The 22,035-nt window shown below is 63.0% G+C and overlaps 1 protein-coding gene across 2 annotated transcripts in view; it reads left to right on the top strand.

Moving 5' to 3' along the window:
* CCND3 (cyclin D3) overlaps positions 1 to 22,035 on the top strand; it is a 34,587-nt gene that overhangs the window by 1,555 nt on the left and 10,997 nt on the right. Inside the window, exon 1 of one of the 2 annotated variants that reach the window (XM_054176494.1) lies at positions 20,537 to 20,800. The exons of the other annotated variant lie outside the window; for it this stretch is intronic. Within the exon in view, the coding sequence (XP_054032469.1) occupies positions 20,603 to 20,800 (198 nt within the window). The 5' untranslated portion in view covers positions 20,537 to 20,602. Of the gene's footprint in view, positions 1 to 20,536; positions 20,801 to 22,035 lie in introns of those variants that run through there. 2 annotated transcript variants of the gene reach the window in all.

Genomic DNA, 22,035 nt, shown 5'->3' with positions numbered 1-22,035 from the left:
GGCTGCAGCCCCAGTGCCTCTCCTGGTGCCGTGAGCCGGTGGGGCAGGGCTGTAAATGTCAGAGGGTTGGTTTGCTTGGAAAGGCCTCTAAGGGCATCCCATCCAGCCATCAGCCTGGCACCACCGTGGCCACCGAACCACTGTGCCCGGCTGCCGTGGGCGCAGGTTTCTTGAGCACCTCCCTGCACGGTGACTCTCTGGGCAGCCTGTTCCAGCCCCTGCCCACTCCTTCCATAAGGAAACATTCCCTGCTCTCCAGCCTGAGCCTCCCCTGGCACAACTTGTTTTGAGGCTGGGGTGAATGTGGCTTTCCTCTCCTGAGCTGTCCTGAAGCTTGTGGTTTCCCACCTGCCGTTTAGGGCAGAGCCCTCAGCCTGCTTCCCCAGCACAGCCAAGCCTTGGGCAGCCCTCTTGTGCTTGCTCTGGGATGGAGCCCTTGTTGCCCTTGGTACTAAAGTGGTGGGGGGGAAAAAAGGCTTGGAAAGCAAGCAGCAGTGTGCCAGGAGCCTGCTAACCAAGGGAGCACTTCAGGCTTTCCTGTTGGAAGCAACCTCTGCTCTTAGCTGGACCTTGGTGTGCCAGCTGCCGTGCTTGGCTCTCCTGATCAAAGCTTTGGTGGCACCGAAGTGCTTCAGAGAGCCAGAACAGGAAACCCCCCCCCGGGACTCCCACCCCTGGCTTCCTGTGTAGGTACTTGTGTGGGAGAGCCAGAGCAGGGTGAGAACCACTTGTTGCGTGTGAAAGGGGAGGGAGGGGGGGTGGAAAGTGATGTAAACAACAGCTGCCGGGCCGGGAATTAAAGGCCCTGATCTCGTTTGGTTTGGATGGCAACGCAGCTTCCCCAGGCTCTGCTGCAGCAGCTGTGCACAGATAGGGAAGGGGAGGAGGCAGAGGGAGGTGGAGGCTGGAAGCAAACCGTGCCTGCAGGAGCCAACCTCTTGATCATCAAAGGTAGGAGGCAACAGAGATCCAGGGACTGAAGTAGGAGCAGTCCGGAGGGCAGCCTTCTACCTCCTGCAGAGCTGTTGGCAGAGGGCTGCTGCTGGAGGTATTAAAAGCCCTTTGAGGTGATTGGGGGGAGGGGGGGCAGTGCTGCTGGGCATCTTGCTGCAGCTTGGCAGCTGCCAGCGCTCTGCCAAGCCAGGAGGCAGCCCCTCTGCCACCCCTCAGCAGGGCTCTGTGCCTCTGCAGGCTCTCAGCTCCTTGACAAGAGGCAGAGCTGTGTTCACAGAGCTGCTGAGCCCCTGGGAGCTTCCAGGTGAGGAGCTCCTGCAGGTGTGCAAGGCAGGGAGCGAGCTGGAGGTGGAAGTGCAGTGGGGAGCAGGGGAGGGCTTCGTGTTGGTAGGAGTCTGCTGGGTGACTCCTGAAGTGCCTGACCCTGATGGGGATGGGGATGTGAGCTCTGGCAAGCCTGGGGTGAAGGCATCCAAGCAGGATTGAGCTGAGCCAGGAATGTCTGGGGGAGTTCCTGCTGCTTAGTGCTGTGCATGGTGCCATGAGGAGCCCTGTGCCCCTTGCTCTCAGCTCACCATCGAGTTAATTCACCCAGTTTAGGAGCTGCTCTTGGGTGAGTGCAGAGGAAGGGTGAGTGGGGGAGCCAGGGTGGGGAGCTGCTGTGTGCAGCTGGGTACTGAGTCAGGCAGCAGTTGCTCCATGCAGTAAGTTCTGGCAGGCAGCAAGCTCAGCAGGGGCAAAGCACAAACCTGAATGGTGCTCAGTGGTGGGAGCCAGATCCTGGAGTGCTTCAGGCCAAGGAGATTGGGCAGGGGCCCAGTGTGGAGGGAGGGAGCAGCCTGCATGTGCCTGAGAGCTGTGCAGCTCAGGGCTTGGCTCTGCTCTTGCCTCCTGCAGAGAGCCCCCAGAGGCAGGCAGCGCTGCAGGACTGCACTCACCTGCAGCCAGTCCTGCAGGCATGGATGCAGCATCCCTCTCCCTGCTGTGGGCAGCTCAGTTCCCTCCTTTCTGATGAGGCAAACCCCCGGGGCCCAGCCCCCCAGGGGCTCAGCTTCTGGCGAGCCTCAGGCAGGAGCTGCTCTGAAGGGGCTGGGAGCAGCCACTGGAGGAGGCAGGCAGCTGGGGGGAGGAGGCAGCAGGCAGGACAGGAGCCCCTCGGTGCCATGCTCAGAGGTGTTGCCAGGGATCCTGCCTGCAAGGGACAGGCTCTGGGAGCAGAGCCCTGCTGGCAGCTTGTGGCCATGGGTGGAGGGCTGCCTGGGGGGGGGGGGGGGGGGGGGGGGGGGGGGGCTGCTTTTCCCCCCTCTTGGAGCCCATGTGGAGTGGGAAATGCCAGTGCCAGGGGCAGGGCTTGCCAGCTGGAGGTGCCAGTTTCCTCTGGCAGGGCTGTGAAGTCGGTCAGCTGGCAGCAGGCTGACAAAGTGCAGGGTGGAGGTAGTCTGGGAGCCTTCCTGGGCACCTTGTGTTTGCCCAGCTGCTGGAAGCTTTCCTCCTTCCCATGTTCAGCACCAAGAGAACCTTCTGGCACCCTGGGCTCCAGCTGAGGGAAGGGAGGGGGGGAGGTGATGGTTCTACTCTGATTGTGCAGGCAGGTTGGTCTGGGGGCTCCTCACTCCAAGAAGGACATTGGGAGGCTGGGAGGGCCCAGAGAAGGGCAAGCAAGGCTGGGAAGGGGCTGGGGAGGAGCAGCTGAGGGAGCTGGGGGGGTTCAGCCTGGAGAGGAGGAGGCTGAGGGAGACCTCAGTGCTCTCTGCAGCTCCCTGGGAGGAGGCTGGAGCCAGGGGGGAGAGGTTGGGCTCCTCTCCCAAGCAACAAATGAGAGGACAAGAGGAGGCAGCCTCAGGCTGCAGCAGGGGAGGTTCAGCTTGGGCATGAGGAACGATTTCTTCCCCAAGGAGGTTGCCAAGGCCTGGCCCAGGCTGCCCAGGGCAGTGGTGGAATCTTCATCCCTGGGCCATGGTTAGCTTGGTGTTGGCTTGGGGACTGGGCTCAGTGATCCTGAAAGGCTTCTGCAGCCTGAGGGAGTCCAGGGCTGCCCCCAGAAGAGGCAGGCACTGCCCTTCCCAGGGGCACTGGCACTGGGCAGCTGCCTGAGCCCGGGGCAGGAGAGCTGAGAGCCTGCTGAGGTCCAGCTGCATCATCCCTCTGCTGTGCCCAGCCCCAGAGCTGAGCTGTGAAGCTTCTTGGGGTGCAGGCTGGAGAAGGATAATTGGATCTGGTGGCTCTGGAGCCTTTGGGGAGGGACAGCCCCCAGGGCTTTGCAGGGGCTGCAGCCTGGGGGGGGCTCAGCATGGCAGAGGAGCCTGCAGCAGCCTGGCTGTGGGACCCTGGGGGCTTCAGAGCCCAGCCCTGAGAGGAGCTGAGGTCAGATGAAGTGGCTGAGCTTGCTGGGGGAGGGAAGCTGTGGAGAGGGCTGGGCAGGAGGCTGGGGCAAGGATCTCCTGGGCACTCTCAGGGGTCCCTGTGCCTCTGGCCTGCCAGGGGGATGTGCTGTGGGCAGGGCAGAGGAAGGAGCTGCTGTGTGTTGGCTTCCCTGCAGCCCCACAAGGAGGCAGCTGCCCCCCCGGGGCTGCCCCCAGCCCAGCTGCCAGCAGAGGGCAGGTCCTGATCGCTGTCTGCCTGCTCCAGACCCCACAGCAGCCGGCAGGGAGCTCGCTGAGCCTCGCACAGCCCTGGGCTGGCAAAAGCCTTCCCTGCTGTCCTGCGCAGCTCCGGTGGCTCGCAGGAGGCTCCGGCCGGCTGTGAGCAGCAAGCTCTGCGCCGTGAGGGCGACAGAGGCTGCCCCGGGAGGCGCTGGAGGCTCCATGCCTGGCCGGGCAGGGCTGGGGGCAGCCTGCTCCGGGGCAGGAGGTCCCTGCTGGCTGCAGGGGGTGGCACTGGGTGAGCTGTGGAGCTCCCTGCCAGCCCAAACCGGGAGCCCAGGGTGCAAAATGCATCTCCGGGGGCTGGGTGCTCAGCCCAGGGTGAAGCTTGGAGCTGTTCAGTCAGGTGCAGAGCAGGCAGGAGGGGACAGGCTGCCTGCTGCTGCAGGGCTCCCACAGAGCCATAGCAAGACCCAGGGGCTGGAAGTGCAGCTCAGCACAGGTAGGAGAGGGAGCTGCAGGCACCTCTGGGCCCCTCAGGGGTGCAGGGTGCTCCCCAGAAGTCTCCTGGCTGCCAACCAGGACTGAGAGGCAATGCTGTGCTCCCCTGCAGGCAGTGGGAGCTGCTCCCACTCCATGGCAGTGGCCCTGCTGCAATCAGACCTCAAACAGCCCCTGGCTCTCCTCCCCTGCCCCTAGCCCCCCTCCAGCCCCACTGTGCCAGGGGAGGCCAGGTGCTGGCTGTGCCAGTGTGGAGGGCAGGTGCTGGCTGTGCCAGGGGAGGGCAGGTGCTGGCTGTGCCAGGGGAGGCCAGGTGCTGGCTGTGCCAGTGTGGGGGCCAGGTGCTGGCTGTGCCAGTGTGGGGGCCAGGTGCTGGCTGTGCCAGTGTGGAGGGCAGGTGCTGGCTGTGCCAGGGGAGGGCAGGTGCTGGCTGTGCCAGTGTGGGGGCCAGGTGCTGGCTGTGCCAGTGTGGGGGCCAGGTGCTGGCTGTGCCAGGGGAGGCCAGGTGCTGGCTGTGCCAGTGTGGGGGCCAGGTGCTGGCTGTGCCAGTGTGGGGGCCAGGTGCTGGCTGTGCCAGTGTGGGGGCCAGGTGCTGGCTGTGCCAGGGGGGGCCAGGTGCTGGCTGTGCCAGGGGAGGCCAGGTGCTGGCTGTGCCAGTGTGGGGGCCAGGTGCTGGCTGTGCCAGTGTGGGGGGCAGGTGCTGGCTGTGCCAGGGGAGGCCAGGTGCTGGCTGTGCCAGGGGAGGCCAGGTGCTGGCTGTGCCAGTGTGGGGGCCAGGTGCTGGCTGTGCCAGGGGGGGCCAGGTGCTGGCTGTGCCAGTGTGGGGGGCAGGTGCTGGCTGTGCCAGTGTGGAGGGCAGGTGCTGGCTGTGCCAGTGTGGGGGGCAGGTGCTGGCTGTGCCAGTGTGGAGGGCAGGTGCTGGCTGTGCCAGTGTGGGGGGCAGGTGCTGGCTGTGCCAGGGGGGGCCAGGTGCTGGCTGTGCCAGGGGAGGGCAGGTGCTGGCTGTGCCAGTGTGGAGGCCAGGTGCTGGCTGTGCCAGTGTGGGGGCCAGGTGCTGGCTGTGCCAGTGTGGGGGCCAGGTGCTGGCTGTGCCAGGGGGGGCCAGGTGCTGGCTGTGCCAGTGTGGAGGGCAGGTGCTGGCTGTGCCAGTGTGGGGGGCAGGTGCTGGCTGTGCCAGGGGGGGCCAGGTGCTGGCTGTGCCAGGGGAGGGCAGGTGCTGGCTGTGCCAGTGTGGGGGCCAGGTGCTGGCTGTGCCAGTGTGGGGGGCAGGTGCTGGCTGTGCCAGTGTGGGGGGCAGGTGCTGGCTGTGCCAGGGGGGGCCAGGTGCTGGCTGTGCCAGGGGAGGGCAGGTGCTGGCTGTGCCAGTGTGGGGGCCAGGTGCTGGCTGTGCCAGGGGGGGCCAGGTGCTGCCCAGGCTGGGCAATGGTGGTGCTGCTGCCAGCCCCCAGGGCCCTGTGCCACGGTGCCTCTCTGCCTGCCTCGCAGCTGCTCTGCAGCCCTGCTGCAACTGTCAGAGCTCTCTGCAGCTGCAGCTTGCACAGCTGAAGGCAGGATGCAGGGAGGGCCCAGGAGCAGCAGACTCCTCTGGTGGCTGAGGACTGCCAGCACCTTCCCTGCCCTGGCTGGGGCAGTGCTCTGCAGCCTGGCCCCGGGCTCCCTGCCCCAGCTGTGCCTTCAGGGGCTCAGCTGGGGAGGGCTGCAGGTGCCAGGGGCAGGAGGTGGGGAGCAGGAACTGCTCTGTGCCTGGGGCTGTGCTGTGGCTCTCAGCTGCTCCTGCAGGTGAGCAGAGATCGTTGCTGAGCTCCTGCTGTGCAGGAAGTGACCAAGCAGCCTGAGCCTGTGCTCAGCAGCTCTGCAGGTACAAATGAGCTGTGGGGCTGAAAGGGCTGAGAGCTGCTCCTGTGCTGCCCCTGGGAGCCTGCTGAGGGCCCAGGGGTGCAGCTGATGGCTGACACCAGCTCTGCCTCCCAGCCTGTTGCACCTCCCTGGCACACAGCAATGCTGCCAGGCTGCCCTCCCAGGCTGCCCTCCCAGGCTGCCCTCCCAGGCTGCCCTCCCAGGCTGCCCTCCCAGGCTGCCCTGGGCAGGGGCTGAGCTCCCTCTTGTCCACACTGGGGTTGGGGTGGCTCTGGCTGGGGTCTGCTCTGGTTGTCCTGCAGCACCTGGCAGGGAGCCCTGGCAGGGGCAGGGGGAGAGAGGCTCAGCCCTGGCAGGGGCAGGGGGAGAGGCTCAGCCTCTGGCCCAGAGCTCATGACTGAGGAGGATGAAGAGGACTCTCAGGCAGTGTGTGCCTGGGAACAGAAGCAAAGGTGGAGAGCTGTTTGCATGGACAGCAACCTGCTGGCACAGGGCTGAGCAAGCTGCTGAGCCAGGCTGCAGGGCAGCTGTTAGCTGCTGCTGGCCCTGCCTGATGTGCTCACAGCAGCAGCTGGCCCTTGGCTGAGGGAGCTCTCTCCCCTCTCCTGCAGGCAGATCACAATCTCTGCCCTGAAACAATTGGTGCTGGCACTTGGCATCACTTCACAGCCACCCCAGGAGCAGGGGATGGTGATACAGAGGAGGGGAGCAGGGCAGGAGGAGGAGGAGGAGGGAGCTGCCCTGGCAGGAGGCTGTGAAACCACCAACCCCAGCAGTGCAAAGCCCAGTGCTGGAGGGGAGTGCAAATCTCTTGGTGCTGTGAGAGCCCCAGGCCCCAGCAGAGCTCAGGCAGTGAGGCAGAAAGGCTTTCACTGGGCACTGGAGGGGCAGAAGGCAAAAGATTAGGGCAGGGACTTGGTGATTTCCACCAGCAGCTCCCAGGCCTCTCCCAACCTTCCTCCTGGGCTGCAGCAGCAGCAGCAGCAGGGGTGCCCAGGCCTGGGCTGCAGCAGCAGCAGCAGCAGGGGTGCCCCAGCCTGGGCTGTGCAGCTGGGTGCAGTGCTGGGGGTGCTGTGCAGGCAGGATGTTTGCCAGCACCCTGCACAGCTTCCTGCCCTGCCCTGGGCACTGCTGAACCTGCTGCCAGCTCCCCAGGCAAGCTCAGGGTGCCACTCACCTGCCCCCTCTGTTTCCTCCCCCAGGCTCAGCCCAGCAGGAGGGGGCACAGCAGGCCCAGCTCAGGCCCAGCAAGGGCAGGAGGAGGCTTCTTGTCTCCCAGCTCCCAACCCTGCAGGACAAACTGGGCTTGGGTAGGAAGTGCAGAGCAGCTTTTCCCGTGGGAACTGCAGGGGGAGGCAAACTGAACTGCGTGGAGGCCTCATGAATCAAAGGCAGGAGGCTCTGGCTCTCTGCTCCCTGGGCACTTGGTGTTTGTGCCCAGCCAGGGGTTGGGGAAGGAGGAAAAGAGAAGGCCCCAGAAGTGCAGGGGGGCTCCCAGAGCTGAGCTCTGGGAAGGTCTCCTTCCATCAGCCCCCAGGGGCTGGGGAAGGGGAAACTGAGGCATGGGGCAGCCAGGGCCATGCAGAACTCAGCCCCAGAAGGCTCAGCACAGGGTGGTGCAGCACTGCCCCTGGGCCCCATCCCTTCTGCCCATCCCCCACCTCCTCTTGGGCTGTGGAGGTGAAGCTGAGGCTCTGAGCCCCCTCCCAGCCCCAGCATCAATCTCTCCCTCTCTGAGAGCTGCCCTTGGCTTTCCTGCCAGCCTGCAGCAGAGCAGTGCAGCCCCAGCTCTGCCAGGCCATCAGTGGGTGCCCTTGTTGCCTGCACACATCAGCCTGTGCCAGCTGCCTGCCTGGCAGCAATGGCCATGGCACAGCCTCCTCTGGCAGTGCCACCAGCTCCTCTCTCCGCTTGGCCTTCTCTGGGGGGGGTTAGGAGCCTGCCAGTGCCTTGGGGCAGCCTCTGCCTCTGCCTGGGCATCAGGAGGTGGTGCCAGGGGCTCCCTGGAGCACTATCAGTGCTGGCCCTGTGCAGCTGTTTGTCTTCCCTCTCTGTTGGGGGCAGCTGGGTTCTGAGAAAGCCAGGCAGGGGCCAGGAGCACAAAGGGACCTTTTGCTTATCTCTGGCCTGGATGTGTGCTGCAGATAGTGCAGGGGCTGGGAGGGAGGCCCAGGCATGGAGAGCCTCCTGCACAGATAGGTGAAGACCTGGCAGTGGAGAGAGAGAGAGCACAGGAGGTTCCCTCTGCAGGGTGTGGGGGGCAGCTGGGTTGCAGGGCAGGAGGGGACAGTGGCCTGGCCCAGGGAGCAGGAGGAGCTTGGACTAGGAGCCACTTCCAGGGAGGAGGCATCCACAGCCTCCCTGGGCAGCCCCTTGGCTGTCAAACCACCCCCAGAGGGAAGAACTTCCTCCTGAGGTCCAATCCAAACCTCCCCTGCTCCAGCTCCAGCCCATTGCCTCCTGTCCTGCAGCCCCCTGCAGGGGGATGGGACCCCCTGGGACCTTCCCCTGGGGCAGGCAGCCTGCAGGTGGCCCCAGGATGAAGGCTTTCTGGGAAGGGGAGGGCAGGCAGAGGCAGCAGGGCTGCACAAGGCTCTGTGGCAGACGAGGCCAGAGGCACTCAGGGGGCCTGGGGTCAGCCTGGTGCAGGGCAGGAAGATCTTTGTGGCATGGGGGAAATGTTCCCTGCCCAGCTGCAGCCTGTGGCACAGTGCAGGGAGAGCTTTGTGGTGAGGCTGGGAGGCAGAGCTGGGGCCTGGACAGACAGACAGACAGACCCACAGGCTGTGCTGGTGGCCAGCAGCCTGATCAAACGTTTCCCCTGGGGGTGTCACAGCCAAGCCCTGCTTCCTCCTCTCCCCAGAGCAGAGCCTTGAGGCAGGCAAGGAGAGAGCTGAAGGGGGCAGAGGCTGTGCCCCTGTGGTGCAGGTGGAGAAGCTGAGCACCTTCCCAGCCCCTCTGGAGCCTCCAAGGCCTCTGTGAGGCTTCTGGAGCTGCTTCCATCTCCCTGGCAGGTGGAGGGAGGTTGGGTCCCTGCTGGAGGTGCTGGCAGCTGGGGAGCTGCCCTTTCAGCAGCCCTGTGCCAGGGTGGCTTGGGGCCAGCTGGGCTGCAGCCTCTGCTGGGTATCTTTGTGAGGCCTTCAGAGCATTGCTGCTGCTCCTTAGGGCTCAGGTCTGTGCTGGGTTTCCATCCCCCTCCCTTCTGGGAGCAGTCACCACAAAAGCCAGCACCTGGCTGGCCAGCCTTAAATCCTGCCTGGAGCTGAATCCTTCTCACCAAGTCCACTGCCAGGACCCTTTCTGAGGGTCTGCTGCAGGATGTCCTTTGCAGGGGGGATCAAATCCTTTGCTTCCTTGCTGGTGGAGCTCTGCTGAAGCCAGCAGCCTGCAGCATCTTTCACCTGGGGGATTTGTGCTCTCTCCCAGCTTGAAGGCCTGGAACCCCTTTGGTGAAGGAGCAGCCTGAGTGCTCAGTCACCTGGGTGGCAGTGGAGGAGGCTGAGTGCCAGGGAAGGGCACAACCAGAGCCTGTGCTGGGGTTCCCCTGGCACCTGGGAAGCTCAGAGTGAAAATCACAGAGAGTGAATCCCAGGTTGGAAGGGACCCCAGGGATCAGCCTTGGGGTCACAGTGTAAGTGAAGTGAGCTGGCCCAGCACCCTGCCCAGCTGAGGCTTCCAGCTGTCCAGTGCAGCTGAATCCATCCCCTGGGAGATGGTTCCAGTGCCCAGCTGTTCTCAGGGGCAATGGTTTGCTTCTGGATTCCCACTGGAATCTCCCCAGCAGTGACTTGTCCCTGCCTGCCCTGCTCTGCTCCATGGGAGCCCTGGGAAGAAGGCAGCAGCTCTGCTGGGCTCACTGGGCACCTTCTTGGCTCCCTTTGGCCGGAGGGAAACTGAGGCAGGAAGGAGCTAAAGGAACTGCCCAGGCCCCTGAGCAGGGCAGAGGGCAGCTGGGAGTCCACCCCCAAGCCCTGGCACTGCTGCTTTGCAGTGCTTCCTTCTTCCTCTCACTGCAGGCTCTGCTTCAGGTTCTTGTTGCCTGGGCAAGGGGAGGTCAGGCTCCTCAGCCCCTCTGGGCAGCTTGCTGTGTGCTCAGCCCAGAGGAGGCTCCTTGAGCAGGGCCACTGGAGCTGAGCAGAGGAAGGCAGAACCCTGCCCAAGCAGCCTGCAGGAAGCCTCTCTTGCTCCTGCCTCTGGAGCAGGTGGTTCAGCATCTCCTTGTGCAGGGCAGGATGCAAGAGAGAGCCTTGAGGCCCAGAGAGCAGCTCAGCAGCTCCTGGCTTGGAATCCTGCTCAGGAATCGCAAGGAGCTGGCATGGAAGGCTCAGAAGGAAGTGGCAGGAGCCAGGAGTGGTTGTTAGCTGTCAAATCCCCAGGGGTCATGCTTAGGTTGGTGCACTGAGGAGGAGGAGGAGGAGGAGGCAGGAGTGGTGCTGCAAAAGGAAAACATTTCCATGCCCTGCGCTGTTGTCTCTAGGAAACCTTTCAAGCACTCCCAGGCCCAGCAGTTAGCTGAGGAGCCCCAGATCCCCTTCCTTTCACTGCCCCTCGCCAGCAGAAAGGACTTTGCTGGCTTTTGTTGGTTTGTTTCTGGGGTTTTTTTCCCAGTGGGATCTGCTGCTGGCTCCACCGAGGCTGCTCCCAGCCCTTTGTTCCACCTCCAAAGCCCTTCCGCGGGCAGCGGCGCTGGGGGCGGCAGCACAGGGCCTGAGCCGTGCCTGGGGAGCTCCTGCTGGCCCCTGTGTGCCGGGCAGGGGACTGCCCCGAGCCCCCTGAGCCACCGAAGAGCTGCATCTTGCCCTGGGCAGCAGCTGCACACTGAGCCCCTCTGCCCCGAGCCCCCTGAGCCACCGAAGAGCTGCATCTCGCCCCGGGCAGCCAGGTGGCAGCTGCACACTGAGCCCCTCTGCCCCGAGCCCCCTGAGCCACCGAAGAGCTGCATCTCGCCCCGGGCAGCCAGGTGGCAGCTGCACACTGAGCCCCTCTGCCCCGAGCCCCCTGAGCCACCAAAGAGCTGCATCTCACCCCGGGTGGCAGCTGCACACTGAGCCCCTCTGCCCCGGAGCCTGAGCGCAGGGAAGGGGCCCGGGAGGCAGCGATGCCCTGCAGCCGCGCCGGGGGAGGGGGCTGCGGGGGGTGGTGTCCCCAGCAGCACAGGGACATCAGGCTGCAGGAGCAGGTCCAGAGGAAGGCTGGAGAGCCTCCCCTGAGAGGACAGGCTGGGAGAGTTGGGGCTCTTCAGCCTGGAGAAAGAGAAGGCTGCAGGGGGACCTCAGAGCAGTACCTGAGGGAGGCTCCAGGAGAGCTGGGCAGGGATTGTGGTGATGGGATGAGGGGCAATGGGGTGAAGCCTGGGGGGGGCAGATTGAGACTGGAGGTGAGGAAGGAATTCTTCCCAGTGAGGATAGGGAGACTCTGGCACAGGCTGCCCAGGGAGGCTGTGGCTGCCTCCTCCCTGGAGGTGTTCAAGGCCAGGCTGGATGGGACCTGGGGGCTCAGCCAGTCCCCTGGCTCTGCCCTCACATTCTGCACTGGGAGGGCTCCAGATGCCACACAGGCCAAGCCCACTGCAGCCCATGACTGGCCAGGTCCTGCAGAGGCTGATGGCCAAGTCACAGCAGGGCCTGGCAGGGGTGCCCAGGTGGCTGCTTTGAGGGGGCAGCGAGTCCCTGGCAGCCTCTCCTCAGACCCTTTGAGCTGTGCTTGAGATCCATGGCCCCAGGATGGCAGCTCCCAACAGGCCTCACCTCTGAACTCCTCCTCAGAGGCATGGCAGGGGAGGGGGCTGGCTCCCACCACAGCTCAGCTGCTGCTGGGGGTGAGCCCAGCCCCTGGGAACAAAAGGATCTGCTGAGTGCCTTTGAAGCTGCAGCCCTCCGGAGCTCTTCCTCTTCTCTCTGAGCCATGCATCTCCCCAGCTCCTGCCTCTCCCTGCCCAGGCTGAGAACTCAAACTCTGCTGGCAGTTTGCCTTCCCTGAGTGCCAGGAGCCCCTGGAGCTCAGGTGGGAGGAGAACCAAACCACTCTCTGCCGTGGGCACTGCTCAGAGCTCAGCCTGGGAAGCCAAAGTCCCTTGGCTGGATGTGCCCAGCCACTGCCTGCTGCCAGCTGAGCCTCCCCCATTTGTCACAGCCTGGGCAGAGCAGTGTTGGTGCAGTGTTGGTGCAGTGTTGGTGCAGTGTTGGTGCAGTGTGGTGCAGTGTGGTGCAGTGTTGGTGCAGTGTGGTGCAGTGTGGTGCAGTGTTGGTGCAGTGTGGTGCAGTGTGGTGCAGTGTTGGTGCAGTGTTGGTGCAGTGTTGGTGCAGTGTGGTTCATCTTCCTGGCTCTGCCCTGTGCCCTGCATCCTTCCTCCGCTTGCTCTTCGCAGCTCTCCACCCCTTTGCTTCTCCCCTGCCCGCCCTGGGGCTGGCTGCTAGAGGTTTGTTTCTCCTGTTCCTCTCCCTGGGGTCACCTTCTCAGGCTCAGCCTGGCCAGGGCACCAGGCTGGCCCAGGGCACAGGAGGGGAGGCCAAAGCAGAGGCTCCCCAGCTGCCTGCTCCCAAGTCAGGCTCGCAGAACACAGGCAGGGCAGGCAGAGCTGCAGCTGCAGCCCGTGATGCCCTGCCTGGCCCCGGCCCCAGGCTCCCCTCTGCTCCCCTGCAGCATGCTCCTGGTGCTTCCAGCAGGCAGGGTGATGGCTCCCCAGGGAGGTGCCAGCCCCTGGCACTGCTGTGCCGCCCCTGCGGTGCCCCTGTGCCCTCTCACATCTCCCAGCTCCAGCTGCTCCTAAAGCTGCTGGGCAGCATCCTGCAGCTGCTGGCAGAGGGCTTTGGCTCAGGATGTGTTGGTGGCAGCCCCTGGCAAGCCCTGCACTGCCTGCCCCCAGTGCTGCAGATAATCAGTGGCTCCCAGGAGGGGCCTTGCCCGGCAGCCCTGAGCCGGGATGGGGACTGGCAGGGTGGCTGTGCAGGGAGCCTCCTCCACCACAGAGCTGAAGAGCCACCAAGGGCAGTGCCAAGGTCCCCTCCTCGGCTGGGCTGTGGGGAATGGCCTAGAGAAGAGTGAGTGCCCAGCTCCTGGCACAGGGTGGTAGGGGCTGGAAGGGTCCTCTGCTGATCTTGTCCCTGGAGGCATCTTCTTCCCTGGTGTGTGTCCATTGCTGTGCTGCCCCTCTCTGCCCTCATCACTGCGGTTGGGAGGTCCTGGGAAGCCTCCTGCCTTGGCTCTGAAGCCTGAGCTGTGGGGGAGAGCCCTGGGAGCCTGCAGGGGGGGCACACATGTGCCACGGGCTGGCTTCGAGGCAGCTTGGCAGCGCCCGGGGGGGGCGCTGGGCCGGTCCCTGGGGGGTCAGAGCAGAGGGTCTGCCACACAGAGGCAGAGCTGCCGTGCTGGCCTGGCTCAGCCCTGCTGGCTGTGCAGGCTGCCTCTGCTGCTGGGGGCCGGCACAAGCTGCTTCCTTTCGGTTGCAGCAGGGTGAGCCCCGCTGCGGCGAGCGCCAGGTGAAGGCTTCTTGCCTGCAAGGTTCAAAGCCCCTGAGGCAGGCAGCAGCAAGCCAGGTGCAGCCCAGGGGGGGGAAGGCAGGGGGGGAGCAACTGTTGTCTTTCTACCCCCCACCCCCCCAGAACACACAGGCACAGCACAGGGCTCCCTCCGAGCCACCCAACCCAGCACAGGCTCCGCTGCGGCTCCTGCTTGCCCACCGCTGCCACCCCGCAGGGTTTGCCCTGTGACCCCCAGCAGCAGGCTGTGCACCCCCCCTGAGCCCACCCTCCAGCCCCCTGCCCCTGCAAAGGGAATCCTTCTACCCCAGGCTCCTGCAGAGACCTTCCCAGTCCCATGCCCATGCACCAGCTGGCCAGGCTGAGATGCCAGCCCAGCCCCGCTGCCTGCCAGCCTGCTCCCAGGGTGCTGCCTGGCTCCAGCCCTCCTGCCACCCTCCTGCCACCCTCCTGCTGCCTGCTTGGCTCTGTTGGCAGCCTGCAAAACCTGCCTGGGTGCTGCCATGGAGCGAGCAGCTGGGCCACAGGCTTGGGGGGCTGCAGACAGCAGCTTCCTTTACTGCCAGAGAGGTCAGGCCCTGGAAGAGGCTGCCCAGGGGGGTGCTGGAGGCACCACACAAGCAGTGTGTGGCCACAGCACTTCAGGACAGGGTTTAATGGCAGTGGTGGAGCTGGCTGAGGGTTGGACTGAGAGGTCCCTTCCAACCAAACCAGTTCTGTGATTCTTGCAGCAGGAGACCCAAGCTCAGCTTCCAAGGACTTTGTCCTTTCTCCCTGCTCTTGTACCACCTGGGCCATTCCCCTTCCTCCTCTTCCTCCTCCTCCTCACTTCACCTTTGGCACAACCCATGGCAAAGTGCCTGCTGAGGAGCCCTGAGCTGGCTTTGAGTCTCTCTGAGTGGCAGAGAGGGGCCAGGCACCGACCTTGCCACAGCAACTGAGCAGCACCTTGCAGGCAACAGAGCCCCAGAGCAGGGAGGGCAAGATGTGGGCAAGCAGCTGAGGGCAGGGCAGGAGGAGGCAGGAAGGTTGGAAAGGGGAGGGTGGAAGCCAAAGCTCTCTTTGCTGTGGAGCATTTCAAGGCAGTGGTTTTGGGGTTATTTTTTTAACCATTTGCATAATTTGGCCACCAAGGCTGATCCCCTGAAATGGCCTAAATTTATCCCCCCTGGGGGCTTTCCAGGCCCAGCTTCTTTCTGCAATTGATTGGTTTCAGCTTTGCTCTTTGCTGCCTGCTGGGGGTTGGGGTTTTTTTTATTGCTATTATTTTTTCCTCCCCCTCTCTGATCTCTTTCTCTCTTCACCAGCTGAAGGAATCACAGAGCTGGCAGGGCTGGAAGGGAGCTCAAGGCTCAGCCAGCTCCAACCCCCCAGCCATGGCCAGGGACACCTCACACCACAGCAGGTTGCTCACAGCCACCTCCAGCCTGGCTGCAAACACCTCCAGGCAGGAGGCTTCCACCACCTCCCTGGGCAGCCTGTGCCAGGCTCTCACCACCCTCCTGGGGAACAACTTCTTCCTCACAGCCAATCTCAATCTCCCCACTTCTAGTTCTGCTCCATCCCCCCCAGTCCTGTCCCTCCCTGACACCCTCAAAAGTCCCTCCCCAGCTTTCTTGTAGCCCCCTGCAGGCACTGGAAGGCCACAATGAGGTCTCCTCAGAGCCTTCTCCTCTCCAGCCTGCACAACCCCAACTCTCTCAGTCTGTCCTCACAGCAGAGCAGCTCCAGCCCTCTGCTCCTCCTCCTGGCCCTGCTCTGGACACCTTCCAGCCCCTCCAGGTCCTCCCTGGCACAGAGGCTGCAGGCCTGGATGCAGTGCTGCAGGGGGGTCTGAGCAGAGGGGCAGACTCTCCTCCCTGGCTCTGCTGGCTCAGGAGCAAAGCACAGAACATCCCCCTGGGGATGGCTCACCCTGGGCCAGCCTGAGTCACCCAAAATGTGTCTGACCTGTAGATGTTTGGTAGGAAAAGGGAACTTAAGGCAGCAAAGCAGCTGCAGAAACGACAGCTGGAGGCAAACCTGGCCTGGTGTTTTTCATAGGCAGTCAGCTGAAACTCCATCTAAACCTCTGCTGCCCTCCAAGTGTGAGCTGGGGGCCCCTGGGCTGCCTCCCCTGCAGTCCAAGCTGGTCCAGCTGCTCTGCAGTCATCCAAAGCTGTGGCCACCACAGACCTTCTCATTGCTAGGTTCAGAGAACAGGTTGGGCTGGAAGGGACCTTGAAGATCATCTAGTTCCAGCCCCCTGGCAAGGGCAGGGCCACCTCCCACTAGGCCTGATTGCTCCTGGCCTTACCCAGCCTGGCCTTGAGCACCTCCAGGGAGGGGACATCTCCTGAAGGAGTCACCAGAAGTGCTTGTTTACAAATCTGCCTCCTTTTCACCCATTTGTGCCTCTTTCCAGTCACTTCTACCCCCTGTTCCTAGATGAAGGCCTTCCCCACACCCAGCTGCTCCTCTCCTTTCATTCCTGCTGCAGGAATTCATTGGTCACTTGAGCTGCAGCCCAGGATCAGGCAGGCTCAGGTGCCAGACCTGAAGGATGCAGCCTAAATGCCAGTGGCCTCCACAGCCACTCTTCTCTCTCTGTCTAAAACAGACACCTGGGCCAGGCTGCCCCAAAAGGCTGCTCTGAGGAGGAGTTTTAGGCAGGGAAAAAGCTGCATCTGAGGCAGCTTTCTGCTCCAGGATTCTCCTCTACATCACTGCTGGGTCTGGCTGAGCCTTGCTGAGGTGCAGTGCTCAGATGATATCACTCCAGACTAATTAGTTGTACTCCCAAGCCTGCCCAAGTCAGAGGAAAGGGAATGCAGTGGTTGCCAGTAATGGGAAAGCTATTAGGAAACACCTCCCCTGGGTCAGATGTTCAACTTGACCTCAACCCAACTTCCCTGCAGCTCAGTGGAAGCATTTGCCTATGTTAAGAATGAATCAGATATGAGAAAGGAGAGAGAGAGATGCAGGGAGGGGACAGCAGCCTTGTGTTTGAGCATGGGACCGAGACCAGGACTCCCTCAGCTCTCAGCCTGCTGGAGCAGGGAAGGAGCTGAAGGAGCAGGGAAAGAGCTGAAGGAGCAAGGAAGGTGCTGAAGGAGCAGGGAAGGAGCTGAAGGAGCAGGGAAGGAGCTGAAGGAGCAAGGAAGGTGCTGAAGGAGCAGGGAAGGAGCTGAAGGAGTAGGGAGGCTGCTGAAGGAGCAAGGAAGGTGCTGAAGGAGCAGGGAGGCTGCTGAAGGAGCAGGGAAGGAGCTGAAGGAGCAGGGAAAGAGCTGAAGGAGCAGGGAAGGTGCTGAAGGAGCTGAAGGAGCAGGGAAGGAGCAGGGAAGGAAGGAAGGTGCCTCAGCTCCCTATGCTTGCAGGCTGTGGCTGATGGGCACTGGAGCAAACATCTGCACTGGGGCCAAGGCTCTGTGTCGTGCAGGGATCTGCCCTGCAGCTGGAGCTGTGCCCCCCACACCTCACCTGCCAGTGCTGCTCCATCTTCAGCAGCAGTTCCAGTGCCTCTCATGGCATCAGAAGGGGGTTGGGTTGGAAGGGACTTAAAAGCTCATCCAGCCTGGGCTGGTGGGAGGTGGCCCTGCCCCTGGCTGCTCATGGCCTCATCCAACCTGGCCTTGATGTGAGCCCTCACACGACAGCAGCTGCCCATCACAGCCAGCCCTGCACCCACTCTGCCCCTTCCAAAGCTCCAGCTCCTGCTCACTCTTCATTCATCACCCCCCAAAGGCCCCAAGCAGGAGCCCCTGGTATGATTCAGCAAGGAGCAGCACTGCTGGGTGGAGGTCTGGAGGCCATCAGGCTTTGTAGTTTTTACCCTGAAGGAATTTCCTCTCTTCCCCTCCCCTGTCATGTTGCTGAGTCCTCCCTGCCAGCCCCAGGAAGCTGACTATCTATGGGCAGCACTCAGCACCACTTGGTTTTCCTGGAATTTTCTCTCTTCCCTCCCCCCCCCCCAGTGAGGGCTCTTCAGGACGCCTGCAGTCTGTAATTTGCCTCTCCAGCCTGATAATGTGGCTTGCAGAGGCAGCAGTTTTGCCAAGTCATCATCTGGAAGGAAGAATTTCTTATGCAAGAGGCTTCATGTGTCCCCCCCCCTCCCCTCCCCAGTGTCCTGTGGGGCCATGCTTGCCACCCAGCCCAGCTCCAGAGCAGCATCAGAGCCTCTGCACCCAGGCTGGGATGCAGGAGGGGGAGCAGGAAGCCTGGGAAAGGGCCTGAAACTTTCCATTTCGAGAGGCACAGCCCAGAAACCAGAAGGACCAAGAACCCAGGGCTGTGGTTTCCCTTTGCCTGACTCAAGAAAATAGCTGCTGTCTATTTATACTAAAAATGTGGGCCAGGAGGCCCTCTGCTTCCCCTGCACCACTGGTGGGGATGCTGCTCACAATGAGGGAGGGAGGGGAGTGGAGCAGGAGGGGAGGGGGGGCTGGGGAGGTCACCCTGGATTAAAACCATCTGACTGGTCCACAGAAACCTCTCCCAGGGATTCTTCAAATATTTCTTGCCCACAGTGCTGGAAGATTGATTTGGAAGGTGGAAAGACAAAAAAAAAAGGGGGGAGGGGGGTGAGGAAAAGAAAAGAAAGCAAAGAAAGTTGGGAAGGAGGTTTGGGAATCTCATCCTGAGCTACAGGAATCCTCCAGTTCCAGAGGGCCAGGGAGCTGCTGGAGAGGCTCCAGGGCAGGGCTGGAGGATGCTGAGGGCACTGCAGCACTGCCCTGTGAGGAGAGGTTGAGGCACCTGGGGCTGTTCAGTCTGGGAAAGGGAAGACTGAGAGGGGATTGGATCAATGTTTGTCTGAGGGCTGGGGGTCAGGAGGGAGGGGACAGGGACAGGGACAGGCTCTGCTCTCTTGCTGCCTGGGATAGGGCAAGGAGCAGTGGATGGAAGCTGCAGCACTGCTCCAGGGCTCTGGGAGCCTCACAGGCTGCCCAGAGAGGTTGTGGAGTCTCCTCTGGAGCCTTCCCAGCCCTGTCTGGATGTGTTCTGTGTGACCTGTGCTGGATTCTATGCTCCTGCTCTGGCAGGGGGCTTGGACTGGATGATCTCTTTGGGTCCCTCCCAACCCCTGACATCCTCTGATGCTGTGAGTTTAAGGCCAGGATGGGCTGGGTGGAATTCTCTTCCCACCCTTTGCTTTCTCCAGCTCCACATCACCGTTGCTGGGTGGTGTTCCCTGGGGCACATTCAGCACAACAACTCCAGGCTGAGGGCATGGCTGCAAGCTGGGAATGTGCCACAGACCTGGGGGCCAAGGGAAGGCTTCTGCACAAGTGGAGGAAGGGGGATGGCAGGGTGTGAAGTGTGGCACCTTCATCCCCAGGTGGTATTTGGAACCTCCAAACCTCTGGTGAAAAAATAAAGATGGTTTTCATTTTCCACCACAACCAAAACCTGCTGAGCAGGGAGGACAAAGCCTTCAGCCTTGTCTTGCTTGCACTTACTAACTTGGTGTGGTTGCTCCTCACTAAAAGACTGGAAATACCCCCAAAGGAAAAAAAAAGGACTGAATGTGTCAACATAGCACAGGGAGGAGGGATTGGGAGGGGGGGAAGCAGCTACTGTGGGGAGTGACTCCACTCCTTTAGCCTAGAAGCACAGCCAGGTGCCTGAACTGAGGAGCACTGCAGCTGAAGTGGGCAGAGGAGACCCAGCTGAGGTTTGCTGCATCCCAGAAGTCCTGGCTGGCTGCAAACTCCACTGCTCCACTCCCTGCTGGACAGGAGCAGCCTTCCCCCAGGACTGCAGAGAGGGATTCTTGCTGGGGGCTGTCTTTGGGGTTGTCTCTGCCCAGTTCCCTGCATCGAGCCCTGAAGCCCAGCAGTATTGCACCGTACTGGAGCACGCTGCCCGGTGCCAGGAGGGGTGCCAGGGTGTGCCTCGTGCCAGTAGGTAGAGCAGTTGGGATTGGCAGGGAGCAGCAGCCCAGCAGAGCAAGAGATGTGAGCTGCAGGGCTGAGATGTGTTTCCCCACCTCTCCCATTTGGGCTTTGGTTCCTGCTGCTGCAAAGGCCACACTGTGCCACCAGCCCCGGGCTGGGGAAGAGACTGGCACAGGCAAGGCATCCCCCTCAGGGCACATCTCCTTTGCAGCCTGTATTGGGCGTTTGGCTTAAAAATGAACCTCCTGAGCTAATCGTCTCCTCAGCGAGGAGCATTTAACCTGCGAGGCTGAAGGCAACCCACAGCCCCTTCCATTGCAGCCCCTGCTGTCCGTTTTATAGTCTGCTGGCCCTTCCCATTGGCGCTAGCAAAGCCCCAGCGCAGGTTCTGCAGCCAATGACTAGCACCGGAGAGCAACGTGGCCAGAATTACAGCCCCTTGCCTCCTGCTTCCCACATCGGGAAGCGCTTGCTGCTGGCTCAGCGAGGAGCAGCCGCAGGTAGCAGCAGCGCAGAGCAAATGCTGTGCTGGGGAAGGCAGAATGCAAACTATTTGGAAAGGCTTTAACGTCCCCAGAGGAAGCAGCCGTTCAGAGGACACTTTGCGAAGGTATTTCCAAACAATTGGTAATTATTCTGAAGTGGCAGCCAAGCCCCACAGCCTCTTATCTCGGCAGCTCCCGAGGTTGCTATCTCCCATGGAGCTGCACCAGTAGCAACATGAAGGTAACTTCTGGAAGGCAGCAGGCTGAGCGCGGACCGGCTGCAAGTGTGTGCACAGCTGATTATTTCCATAGCTTTGAAGGAGGTACACACAAAAAGTGCAGGGCTAAATGCTGAACAAATGATTCTTAGCACCGCGCAGGCGGGGGTGAGCCTCCTGCAAACCCCGGGGCCGGCTCTCCGCAGCCTGCCCGGCCTGCAGAGGGCTCGCACCGCCCGGCCACCGGCCCCTGCGAGCCACGGGGCTGCGGGGCACAATGCACGGCCGCCGGTACCGCAGCGGAGGGTGGGGACGAGCCTCGGGACCCTCCAATGCAGACCGCCCCCCCTCCAGCCCCGTCCCCAACATGGCAGCGGCGATCCACCGCCGCCCCACGTGCTGCCTGCCCGCCGGCGCGCCCCTGGCCCCGCCCCCCGGGGCGTGCCCACCAACCACGGTGCGCGCCCGGCCGCGGTCCTGCCCGTGGGTTGGCTGGAGGCGGGGGAGGCTCCGCCCCCTCGGCGCGCCGGGAGCTCGGGGCGGGCGCTGGCTCCGCCCCTGCGCGCGCGGCCAGTTCCCGGCGTCCCGCGGCGGCTGCAGCGGAGCCGGCGCTGGGTGGCTGCTGCTGCCCGCACGCTGCCTGCGCCCATGGAGCTGCTGTGCGTGGAAACCGTCCCCCGTGTGCCCCGCGCCGGGCACGACCCGCAGCTCCTGGGCAACCGCCGGGTGCTGCAGAACCTGCTGAGCCAGGAGGAGCGCTATAGCCCCAGCGTCTCCTACTTCCAGTGCGTGCAGCGGGAGATCAAGCCCTACATGCGGAAGATGTTGGCTTTCTGGATGCTGGAGGTACGGCAGCCGTGGACTGCCTCCTCTCCCGCCGCAGCTCCGGTTCCTTGCTCGGTCACCGGAGCTTTAACGCCTTTGCAAACGTGCGCGCTCCTGCTCTGGCGGGAGAGAGCTGGCCGTGGGGGGAAGCACAGGGCGGGCGCCCCGGAGCCGTGCTGGCTGCGGGGTTCGGGGGTGCAAAGGGCAATCGTAGGGGACAGGAAAACCTTAAAGTCCCAGGGCGTGGAGGTCAGGTCTGCGGCGTGGGGGGGTTATGAAGGGGGCTGGCAGCACGTGGAGGGTTCAGAGGTGAGCGAAAAGGGCAGAGGAGCAGCGGCTGTGAGCGCTGGCGGTGCTACAGGTTTACCGTTGCCCCGTGCCGGAGGAGCAGACCCCTCCCGGGAGGCCACAGGCTCTGCTCACACACGCCCCAAGCTGCTACCGGACCTCCTGTTCGCCCCCTGCTCCCCGGGAGCCGTGAGCAGGGAGCTCGGCCGTGCGCACGACCGGCTGCGGGGCGCTGAAAATGCTACGGGAAGGGGAAAAGCAGCAGCGCTGCCCTTTGCTTCCCTAAATGAAGCGCGAATGCAGCTTTCTGGGGGGTGCAGCTCAGCGGGGGGACCCTCCTGGGCCTCTTAGGAGCGTTGAGGCTCAGTGGAGAACGGAGGGAGAGATTCTGCAGAGGGCAAACTGCTGCGCCCCAGCCTGGGCTGCCGCTGCAGGAAGCTGCAGCTGTCAGTAAGATGAACAAACGAGCTGCTTTCTGTCGCAGCTTTGCTTTGCTTCCCTTGCTCTTGTTCCTCCGTTTCTGCAATTCCCTGGCTGAGGCTGGGCGCTCAGATGAACGGTGCCTCGGAGGCTGCTGCTGCGAAGCCCTGAAGCCGCCGAAGCGGCGGGTGGCACTTGGCGGGTGGCACCACCCTGTGTGGCGGAGCCCCGGGCGCTGCGGCAGGCCGGGCAGGGGGAGGAGGTTGCCGCTGGCAGGAGCGCGGTGCCGGTTTGGTGCTGCAGGAGGAGAAGCCTCAAATGTTGTTATGGTTGCGGCGAAAGAAGGAAGTTAAATAAGGAGAGGTGTTGCGATCCTGCTGGAGAGATAAGAGCAGGGGGCTGAAAGAGCTGCTGGTGGCTGTGGTGGAAGTGTGGCTGAGGGAGGAGGAGGAGGAGGAGGACTTTAGGACTCAACCTCTGATTTGGGCACTGCCATTGATTCTTTTTTGTGCCTCTGGAGCACTTAAGGTGGAGCTGCCGGCTGCGGG

Source organism: Dryobates pubescens, chromosome 35 (assembly GCF_014839835.1).
Source record: "Dryobates pubescens isolate bDryPub1 chromosome 35, bDryPub1.pri, whole genome shotgun sequence".
Classification (NCBI taxonomy): domain Eukaryota; kingdom Metazoa; phylum Chordata; class Aves; order Piciformes; family Picidae; genus Dryobates; species Dryobates pubescens.
Note: the sequence above shows the minus strand (reverse complement) of the source record. Positions and strands in the feature narration are given on the sequence as shown.